Here is an 11,556-nt window from a genome sequence, read left to right on the forward strand (position 1 = left end):
GCTCGCTAAACTTCTCCTTAATTTGGTTAGGCCCTCTTCCTTGTTTCTTAAACTTTTCCTTAACTATAGCTCACAAGCTGAGCCGCATGCCACCATCTGACCTTGTAAGGTATCGGTCAGTGAGGATCGAAGCCATCCCAATAGGAACTGGTCTTGGCGATTCCAATGCTCTCGATCAACAGCCGTAGCATCTGTTGGAGGCGATGGAGATGAGATATGCTTGGTGAGGTTGTACCCATTGATGAGAGGTAGAACCTGCGCCTTCCATGTGAGATAATTGATTTCAGTTAGCTTGGGAGAGATAGAATTGTTGGGATACACTATTGGATCTATTGTAGCTGGATTAGGAGGAGGAAGAGGTGGAATTTCGGTACCAGCCATTGAGGCTTTGATACCATATGAGAGAAGAGAAGAAGAAATTGATTTGAAATGATTCTTTCTTATTGATTCAAATGTTTACATCGGTGTGTATTTATAGCCTTCTATACATGTAACTATAATTGACTAACCATGGTAAAGACTATCTAACTACAATAAGAAGATTGTTATTATAACAGAAAGGATGCTTCTAGGTCTTGGAATCATCAGCAGTTGTGCTTGCACTGGATACCTCCAGTACTGCGCTATTAGTTTTTGCTTGTTTTTCTACTTTGTGTGAAATCCATCAGAAGATTCTGTTTAAATATTGAATGTTACAACGTTCATTCTTTATTTTATTAGTAGATTATGTAAGTGTAACAATTGGTTTTAAGCTGATTCAGACCAATTTTTTTAATTATGATTCCTATTTCGGTTCTGATTTTTGGAATCTTAATTACAACAATAAACTATTTGGCTGAGAAATCATGAACTTGAGGTTAAATGAATGAACCAACATGAAACAGATAAAAAAGATGCCGATGAAATAAAACAGGAATAGAATTATAGTGCTCTTAAGCTTATCAAGTTCTTTGATTAGCTTAATTCTAACATTTATCAGAGAATTTCATATAACAAATTCAAATGTTAAAATCAATCTACTTCATTCGTAAAGTATTTACATGTCAAATTTATATTTTTGATTTAATTTGGTATAAAGTCAAGTGATAAAAAAATAAAATCTATAATATTAATTTTTTATTATCATTTATTAATTGTTTGACTTTTATACTAAATTAATTCAAAATTTTATAAATTGAACATGTAAAAACATAACTTTTCTTAGTAAATTAGTTAGTATATTGAGCCGCACTACAGTTAACACCCGAAACAAATAACATAATTATATTGAAAATCATATATAAACATAAAAAAAAATTAAAAGAAATGGGGGTCAATTGACCCCTTCCTCCTTCCTCCTTCCTCCTTCCTCTCTCTGCCTCTGAGCATAGGTAAATTTACGATAAAAGAAAAATTAAATAAATATTTCGTAGTTAAAAAATATAAACATATCTTTATATTAAACGTTTCAAATTCACTGTTTCAATTTTTGAAATTACAAAAAGAACTTAATATGAGTTTAGCCAATCTCTTATCCACCCATCATATAATATGAGATTTGATATATGTTTCACTATACGTCAAATGACCCGAAATTTCGATGGTTGAAATTGAAGATTTTTAACGTATCAACGAACAATAATTAAATTACGTCAATTTGATTGTTAGATATCTATATACGTCCAATTAAAAAACCTCTAAATTTACTTTTATGTTTAATTAAAAAAAAAACCCATTATGAAGAAGACTCTATCGTGATGCTTTAATTACATATTTGTAATATTCTCCTGTGACTTGGGTGTACGTATAAATGAATTTGAAGCGGATAGTGTTGTAATAATACATTTTTGTTTTTATTGAGAATATATTGATATTATCATATATCCTATTAAATTTAGGCAAAGGCTTCTATGGACATAAGGACCTATTTGTAAAATGAATATATTTTTATTTTCAAAGTTTCAATAGTCGATCCGAACCGTTCATCTTGTTCTCCATATTAATATGTGCTTGGAGACAAAATTTTACATTTTTCTGAATTGTTTTACTATTTATTAAGATGGGTACAAAATTCAATGGTCTGAATTTGATATTTTTTGTACCCATCTTAATAAATAGTAAAAAAATTCAGAAAAATATAAAATTTGGTCTCCAAGCACATATTAATATGGAGAACAAGATGAACGGTTCGGATCGACTGTTTGAACTTTGAAAATAAAAATATATTCATTTTACAAATAGGTCCTTATGTCCATAGAAGCATCACTCTTAAATTTATATTGAGAATTAAAATTAATTCATCTAAATGACAGGGTTAATATAAAACATATAATTTCTTAATTTTTGAAGCAAAATAATGAACATATATTACAAACCAATATGAAAGAATAATAAATAAGGTATATTGAAATATGTATTAAATAAAAGAAGGGTTCAAATGCTTCCATTTTTTGTGCTTTCATCATGCGTTCATTTTTAAAAACTTTAATAACTCAAAAATTTTAGAGTCAAAATAAAACCGTTAGATGTAATCTATGTTATTTTATTTATGCATGTGTAAAAATTTATAACATTTCAATTTTGTTTTGGTTGTCATCAAGAGCTTGTACGTAAAAGAGTACTAATGTAGATAATTTTTAGACATTGATTTTTCAACTTATAAATTCACATAAAAACAAAATTAAAATGTGATAATTTTTTATGAGGAATAATAGTGGTACCAAGGGTACATTTTTTCACTGAATTTTAAAATTTAGAAACAGACAACTGCCCCCTCTGACTGTCTGTGGATCCGCCTCTGAATACACCGCCAGAAGGCACAAAACACAATCACACAGACAAATTAGCATTTCGCATGCAGAATCACACAAACTACTCTGCACACACAATACCTGAAAATATATATATTGGCAATCACTACAAATCAGTTCGTTCAAATTAATTGTAGATTGGACCTTCAATTACAAACGAATTAGATAATGCGACATGCTTTTCTTCCCAACCAAAAAAAGTACAGAAAGATGAACAAAACGGAAAATGCAATGGAGAATTAAAAAAATATGGAATAATTAATTTTAAAAAAAATGGAATAATTGATGGAAAAGATCTGCCTATCAGAAACACGAGCACCGAGTCACTCCTTCCTGCGCATCTTGAGGGGCTGGGGATGAAGTCGAGCAGCAGTTTGGGTGAATTTTCTTAAAGATGGTTATCAGAAAGTGGTCGGTAAGCACAAACAACAAAACCGCCACCGCAAGGCCAATTACATAAAAAGAAGTGGAGAGTAACCTTGCACAGCCTGCCGCATAGGCAATCATCAGGCTGACCAAGTCAAGCACCATGGTGAAATACATCACTATGAACCTAGACCGATAATTAGAGACATCCTCATTCATTATAAGTATAATTATTACCAAAGATGCCATGAATGCGGTCCCATTGGCATAGAAAAAGGTTGTGTATCGATCTGGAAATTTGTCATGAAGAATTGAAGATCCGGCTCTGTGACCGTCGAGATCGTCTTGCCATAATCCTCCAGGTGGGCTTAAACCCATTGTATATGTCACGGATGCGGCTAGAACAGCGACCACCATGATAGAGTCACGCCTCTTATCAAACCAATCTTTTCTCGTATTGGTAGAAGCCGCCTCAGATTTTTCATCTACCATATTTGAGTTATGGTCACTTGGTTAAGTTGTTTAGCTTGGAGGGAATAGGCAGATGGGAAAGAGGAATGAAGACGGGTTGTTTTCTCCATGAGGAAGGTTTTTGGCTTTATAAATTATAATCACTGCTCTGAGCTAAATATTTTAAGTTTTTTAAAATAAGTTTAACCCAATTTGACATATCAAACTTGTTTTTCTTAAATATCAGATCTGACATTCAGTAATATTAATTAAAGACTTCAAATAATTAAATGAGCCATCACCAGCCGAGATTTTTATTTTTACCCCAAAAATAATTGTTTTTAATAATTATAACCACCTTTCCGGTGGATTTATAAAAATACCCAGTCCGTGGAATTTTTCCACGGACCGAATTAATCACCTCCCCCGTGGAATTTATTCAAGGTCTGGATTCTTATTCCCCCCGTGGAATTTATTCACGGGCCGAGCCCTTTAATTCAAACCCACGCGCCCCTTCCCTCTGTCTTCGTGATCTCTCTCTGTTCTCGTTCTGTCTCGGTGAAGCCAACACAAAAGCACCCGTCCCCACCGACGCCCCCCTTTTCCGGCTCCCCACCCCCGCGCGGCTCACTGCAGCAGCGCCGCCCGCCTCCCTGCGCCACTCCCTGCACTACTTCGGCCCTACTCCGAGCGGCGAGGTGTAGAGACTCGGTACCGGTCGTTCTATCAAAGCACCTTAGAAATTCATTGATTCATTTGATTAGTTGTATCGCGTTGACCGCATCTTGGATTCCATTGTTATCGGGTTTTATGGGCTAATTTGTCTAGCGCGGGTGGTTGATTTTCCCGGCTGGACCTGTGTTGACTACGTTGCTTGTCTAAATTTGTCGCTATTTTTTACAATTGGTCGGGGGCTTTGATATTGAAGTGATAAATTTTGTTGTTGATGATCTTTCGTGTGGGTCGGCATATCGAAGTGAAAATCTTCACTTGGGAATTTACTATAAATCATTGATTTGACGAATCAATTTCGGTTGTTAATACCAACCTTGTACCGGTGAGATTAAATCAGTACCAGACCTAGAACCAGCATAAATATATGCTGTTGCATTCAGTTCCAGCCTAGCACCAGTTTAATAAAGATCAGTACCAATATAAATATACGATGTTGCATTGGTACTCTTATAATAAAATTTAGTAAAAGATCAATTGACATGTATTAATCAATATCAATTTATATCACTTGTTTTGATACAATACAAGAAAAGAAATTCAATATTGTTGTTGTGTTATATAAATATGAGACATATCAAGCCGACATTTTTATTTTAACCCCATTAAAAAATTATTTTAATACTAATAACCAAAGTTTAGTAATAATTTTAAAAATACCCCACCCATGGAATTTTTTCACGGGTTGGAATTTTAATTCCAATTTTTTTTTTTTATAATTTAGAAATTTATTTATATTTTTTATTTTTTGTATTGAAATATTGGAAATGTTGGATATATTTCTTTGAAAATAGATGGAATACAATATAATTTGTTACAATCTTTCTAATAAATCAAATTATATTGTATTTCATCTATTTTCAAAGAAATATATACAATATTTCCAATATTTCAATACAAAAAATAAAAATATAAACAAATTTCTAAATTATAAAACCAAAAAAATTGGAATTAAAATTCCACGGGTGGGGTAATTTTAAAATTATTACTAAACTTTGGTTATTAGTATTAAAATAATTTTTTAATGGGGTTAAAATAAAAATGTCGGCATACCAAGTTATCCAAATTGAACCGAAAGACTTCACGGACGAGTATCATTTTTTTAGTATCAATATAGTGATAGCATGTTGCACAAATTTGTTATATATAGCCTATATATTTAGATGATAAATTGATAGTATGCTTTTTGAGTATATTTTTTTCATATTAGCCTCATTTAAGCCAATTGTAGCACGTTTATTTTTTTTTTAAACATAGGATGGCCAGGGGACGGCCTAGGAGAGCACCACTAGCCGACCCTGTTGATGAGCCCATTCCTGCGAATAGCACAGAACATTTCAGTCCTATGTTATGGATGAGTCACACGGAGCACCGAGTCTGCATGGCATCCCGAGAGGTATGTGATTATTTTTTTTTTAAATTTAAATTGTGCCAAGTTCTCATATATAAATAAGTTTGGTTCCGTTCTATTTTTAAAACCGAATTATAAGTTTGGTTTGCCTAGTTCGATTCGGTTTCAACCGAACCGAACCGATGAACACCCCTACTTCTCTCTCTCTCTCCTCTTTCTCTCTTTTCTCTCTCTTCTATTTCTCTCCCTCTTTTTTCATGAGAGAGCTAGAAAGAAAAATGGAGAGCACCACCTTAAATTTTTTCTTAGAATAACAGCAAATTTGAATCCCATCCCAATGTGCAAGTTGCAATTACTTTAGAGTCATAGCTGTCATCCATATCATATTTTCTTCACTAATATAATCTTGATCTATGAAATTAGTGTTAGGTAAATATTAAACTCTGCCCCAGTAATTAATGTTCTTGGGTCTGTACGTGGAATTATACAGACTGGCATTAATCATGTGATATAAAATAATAACAATAGAATAAAGCAATGTTTGACCTAGCTTTGCATTAAGTATTGTGCTAAAACTTCAAAGTCACAATCTTAGTTATAGTATGAATGAAAACCACGTTTTCACGCTAACAATTGTTCACGGAAATATTATATGATTTCATCAACAATAATTGAACGAAGCCTGTCTAATTTATAAAAGAAAATAGATTACTACCTATTGCACCATAAAAGTGTACGTAAGTGCTTAACTCTTTGTTAAGGGGATTAAATGCATGCAAAACCTGGTCATATATTTGTCGAGAGTTGCAAACGTAATAATTTCGAAGTTTTGACCTCAAACTCAAGCATCATCACAAAATTTATAGAGCAATAATTTGAGATGAAAGAGCAATCATCAAATTAAAAATTGAAACTTTGCTATACAGTTACATCGAACATACATTTTTTTTAAAAATTAAAAACTGATAATAAAGCATCATATCAGAATTCGATGCAAGTATAATTATTAATAATGATGATGATGGTGACGGTGATGCAAATCTCACCAGTTCCTTTAATGAGTTTATTTACGACTTTCAGACTAAACAGACGATTCAAATCTCATTCTACACGGTCAGGTATATTGTACAAATAAAAATAAATAAAATGATTTATACAATATAACAGACGATTCAAATCTCATTCTATACGGTCTGGAGGATTTGAATCATCTGTTATATTATAATAAAAATGTATTATAAGAGCGCATTCTACACATGCATAAATAAAATGATGTAGATCATATCCAACAGCTTAATTTTGACATTTAAGTTTTAAATTTTGAATTTAATAAGTTTTTAATAATGGAGACAAGATGGAGGCACAAAAAATAAAAGCATTTGAACCCTCCTCATTAAGTAAATAAATTAACGAAACTAAATAGCAAGTTTCATATTTGATATTCGTAACAAATAATAAGTATATTAACTATGATAAAATTTTCAAATAATAAATAAAAAGTTATAATTTCAAAGGAGGAATTGGAATTATTTACATAGTCCTGAAAATAACAAAATTGCATCATGTAGACGTAGTAACTCCGCTTATAAAGGCGCACGTGGATGCAGACAAGAGGGGTAATTCAATAATTGACACCGAAAAAGAAACAGAACTCAGGATTGCAAGTATCATCTGATAATCAGACGGTTGTGATTGACCCCAAGTCATCACTAATGCAGTATCGTCATCGTTCTATTACTTGGTTGGGGTGAGAGAGGCTCGAACTCTCGACCTCAGGATCACTCAATAAGCTATGAGACCTACGCGCTAGCCAACTGCGCCACCACCCCTTAGTGTTAACAACATTTTCTTAACCTATATGACTGATTAGAGTAGGCTTTTTAGTTTCCTCTGACTACTACGCTCTTATAATACATTTTTATTATAATAAATACCCAGCTGATAATATATTTGACTAATGCCCTATAAAAAGTAGAAATTGCCCAAAGCATTTTATATCACAAAAGGATGAAAAATCCAATGCGTTGTCCCCGTGGCAGAAAGAAAAGTTGAGCATAGTGAACAATTGCTTGTCATTTTTTTCTTTTGTCATAATTCAACGTTTGGTGTGGAAACGCTCAATAATTCGTTTACAATTTGAAATGACCTTTTGAGGATTTCATGGTCTAAATTTTATTTTTTAATGTTAAGAAAAAAATATGAGCTGATGTGCTAATATATTGTTTTAAAACTTTCAATATTGATCTAAAAACTAACAAGAATTAAATGATCTAGTCTTCTACATTATTTTAAACCGGAAATTCTAAACTAGGTTTAGCACGTAGTTAAACAAAGGGTAACATAAACCCTGGAGAAATCCAGTTCTACTGGAATAGTTCATAACTCAAACAAACACAAACAAAAAATGAGGGAATTTTGCAAATTAAACTGATGATAAGCAAAAGCAACAAAAGAGGCGCAAGTCATTTCAGCTTCCCAAAGAGCTTCGGTGCAACCTAAAAGTCCATTGAGAATCCAAATTAGAAACTGAAATATTCTATTTTATTATAAGAGGAGGGTTCAAATGCCTCCATGTTTTTGTGCCTCCATCATGCCTCCATCTCCCTCCATTATTTTCAAAGTTCAAACAGTCGATCCGAACCGCTCAACCTAACATTCATACTAAAATATGTTTGGAGACCAAATTTTATATTTTTAGGAATTTTTTTACTATTTTTTTAGATAGGTACAAAATCAGTAAATCTGAACCATCTAAAAACAGTATTTTTCTACCTATCTAAAAAAATAGTAAAAAAATTCCTAAAAATATAAAATTTGGTCTCCAAACATATTTTAGTATGGAGTTTAGGTTGAGCGGTTCGGATCGACTGTTTGAACTTTGAAAATGATGGAGGGAGATGGAGGCATGATGGAGGCACAAAAACATGGAGGCATGTGAACCCTCCTCTTATTATAAACATTTTTTCTAACTAAATCCAACTAATACATTTCGCATAAAGGCCAAGAAAAAAAAAATTATTCTCATTAAGTTGCTACATAATTTGGCGCAGTTACACATAAAATTTGTGCACAAAATGATTGTTGCATTCTTTGTTAATCTCCAATTAAGGAAAAATAACTATTTTTTACCCAAATAAAATGTAAATTTCAAATTTAGAAGGGCAGATACAAAATACTTACACAGGTATCAACACAAGCCCAGAAGTCAAAGTATTGACCAGTGCAGTGCTTGTGGCCTGACTGGTCATCTTTAACTCTTTCCACACATTCCTGTTATTATAGAGAAATGTTTTGAATAAAATAAACATAATAAGCTACAACAAGAGTAAAACTGGGTGTTCTTAACTTCACCAAGTCCTTTTGTGAACTCAAGTCTAAAATCTATCGCATTGACTTCAAATGACAAATCCAAACCGTTGAAATCCATCTACTTTACGAGTGATGCATCTATATGCGAGAATTTTAAACTTCCGAATTAATTTAGTATAAAGCTAAGCGGTCAAAATCAGAAGGTTTATAAAATTTAATCTTAATGCATTTTTTCTTAACTTTTTTTGACCACTTGACTCTATACAAAATTAATTTGAAAATTTAAAATTTTCACGTGTAGACGCATCATTCATAAGGTGGATGGATTTCAACGGTTTAGATTTGTTGTTTGATGCCAATCCGATATATTTTAGAGTTGAGTTTACAAAGAGACTTGATGAATTTAAGAACACCCTAGTTCTTCTTTTTTTAATGGTTAGTGGTTAAAGAACACCCTAGTTCTACTCCTACAACAGCTCCATTTATGAAACTGATTATATTATTCTTCCAACTAGAGGATGAAAATTCAAATTGTATTTAGAAATGATGATTCAGGGTTCTTTGTTCCAATTAAAAGAATCTAGAAGAGTGCACTTCTACAATCAGCAGATAATAAAAGAATGTAAGGTCCTATTTACAATTTGGAAAACACTGGGTTCAATTTGCGAATATTCTAAGGAACCTGGTAATTTGCAAAAAAAATAAAATATCATTAGTACACCATAAATGGTCAAAAACCTTATAATGTAGAATTTCTAATCAACTCAAGTTGCAACCTGGAAACTTTTGCCCATCCATGGTGTAAATTTTACCAAATGAAAAATTGATAGAAAAATTAACAAATTTCAAGATCAAAATGGTAAAAAGTGTACCTGATAGACACGAAGAGGCCTGACGCACTTGGGCTTGCACGTGTCTTCGAAATACTTCTTTTGATCCATTATCTCTTCCTCAGCCCTGATTTGTAAACATACTTTCTAATTAGTAAATCTTTAATCTTCTAAAAGTTTCAGTAATTCTGCATTTCTTTGGGCAAATTTCTTTGTACCAGAACCCCACGAGTCAGGCACACAAATGAGATTGTTCTATTCTTTGTATATTTTTGGTGAATTCAACATGCAGTCAACCTTCTTTTATACTGTGATTTGTTATTTGTTTTTTAAGGTTTTATTGCTGTATTAGGTTCAATTAAAGCTCAATTTGTGTTTACCAAACTTTTTGAACTGGTACAGCTAGGTCAAGTATAATTAACATACTTGAAACCTAAATCTATTGGAAAGACATTTCAAAGCTTACATTTTGAGAAGAATCAAGTTGTGATGCCTCTATCAGCTTCAGCTTCTTTTACCAGGCCAAATGATATCAACACAAACAATGTATTTAGTTAATTACAAAAACACAAATAAATATATAAATATATAAATATATAAACAAAGCAAGAGAGACCAACATTTGTCACTATATATTATCGAATAATAGTATAAAATCTGGTGATCCTTTTTGGATTTTACATACACACCCTTAACATAGTCCCATAATTGCAGAATCTATCAATGCCCTTGCAAAATTGCATATCTGCATGATACCCAATATACCACATTTTTGCATAAAAATAGAATCTGTCTGACAATCTCATGGCATTTAAGAGATATACACGCAATATTAATTCAGAAATTAGAAAGAAAACCATGAATTTTCAGCTTACTTTTGCAAAAACACCAAGATAATGCAGATAAAATACATACTAATAATATATAACAAAGATTAAAATTAGCATCAGAATAAAGATGCTTATTTTCCCAAATCACTAAATCACAACCCAAATCTTTTGAGGTCAAATTGTTAATACAATACGACGAAAAATAGATAATCTAAACAAAAGTAACTCGTACAACAACAATAGATCTTATTATAACGATACAAGCTGGAATAGTCGAAAGAATTTCTTACCACGAGGGCGACGAGAGTAATCAGTAATGGTGGCACTGATCTCCCTAAGACTGTAATCAGTAAAAAATCGCTATTTTATTTTTATTTTTTAAATCTCTTTTAGTAGCGAAGACGGAGGGTTTGTTTGGTTTGTCGGACCGGGTTCTGTGAGTTGCTGTTAAAAGAGTAGACCGCTGTTTTGTATGGGCTTTAACGGGTCGGGTCAATCAATGTCGGCCCATTAATCTTATAAACAGGCGGTCAAAATATTGGATTAATATTGTGGAAATTCTAACTTCAGCATTCGTCAAAGAGAACATAGTGATAGCATAATTACATGATACCAACAGTAGTGATTTGCCTATAATAGTCCAGCTGCAGAAGGTCACCATATGACCTATAGGAGAAGTAAAATGTCTGTCATGGAGAGTTCCCTCTTCCACTAATAAAATATACCAAGTTCATATCAAATATCAAATCAATCAGTGTATATGGCCGGGTTCTTGCAGGAGTGTGACCTGTAATGGCTCCAGATAATGTGAAAAGAATACAGGAGATGCAATTAGGATTGGTACCTGTTTGCCTGGTCTTTTACAGGTTCCATGGTAATCACAAGTTAGGATTTGAATT

The 11,556-nt window shown here is 32.5% G+C and overlaps 1 protein-coding gene and 2 non-coding genes across 3 annotated transcripts; all 3 read right to left on the bottom strand.

Annotated features, from left to right (window-relative positions):
* Positions 1–7,336: 7,336 nt before the first annotated feature.
* On the bottom strand, positions 7,337–7,420 carry LOC144553661 (small nucleolar RNA snoR114). Its single transcript, XR_013511429.1, has one exon. It is a non-coding gene; the product is annotated as a small nucleolar RNA snoR114 (small nucleolar RNA).
* An 11-nt stretch (positions 7,421–7,431) lies between these two features.
* Positions 7,432–7,517, bottom strand: TRNAM-CAU (transfer RNA methionine (anticodon CAU)). Its single transcript is given in 2 exon segments — positions 7,432–7,467; positions 7,480–7,517. It is a non-coding gene; the product is annotated as a tRNA-Met (tRNA).
* Positions 7,518–7,897: 380 nt separating this feature from the next.
* LOC144552552 (cytochrome b-c1 complex subunit 6-2, mitochondrial-like) lies at positions 7,898–11,090 on the bottom strand. The gene is made up of 5 exons (XM_078300517.1): positions 10,948–11,090; positions 10,294–10,338; positions 9,870–9,954; positions 8,869–8,958; positions 7,898–8,183 (listed from the first exon to the last, which is right to left on the bottom strand). Coding segments are annotated over exons 2-5 (210 nt in total). The 5' UTR covers positions 10,296–10,338; positions 10,948–11,090; the 3' UTR covers positions 7,898–8,150.
* Positions 11,091–11,556: the final 466 nt, after the last annotated feature.

The sequence above is a fragment of the Carex rostrata genome, chromosome 4, assembly GCF_964058835.1.
Source record: "Carex rostrata chromosome 4, lpCarRost1.2, whole genome shotgun sequence".
In the NCBI taxonomy this organism is placed as follows: Eukaryota; Viridiplantae; Streptophyta; class Magnoliopsida; order Poales; family Cyperaceae; genus Carex; species Carex rostrata.

Excerpts from the sequence above, each read along its gene's own strand:
- LOC144552552 (XM_078300517.1), bottom strand. Across the intron at positions 8,959-9,869 it reads GGCCTCTTCGTGTCTATCAG|GAATGTGTGGAAAGAGTTAA; the intron begins GTACACTTTTTA and ends CTATAATAACAG. Across the intron at positions 8,184-8,868 it reads GGGCTTGTGTTGATACCTGT|GTTGCACCGAAGCTCTTTGG; the intron begins GTAAGTATTTTG and ends ATGGACTTTTAG.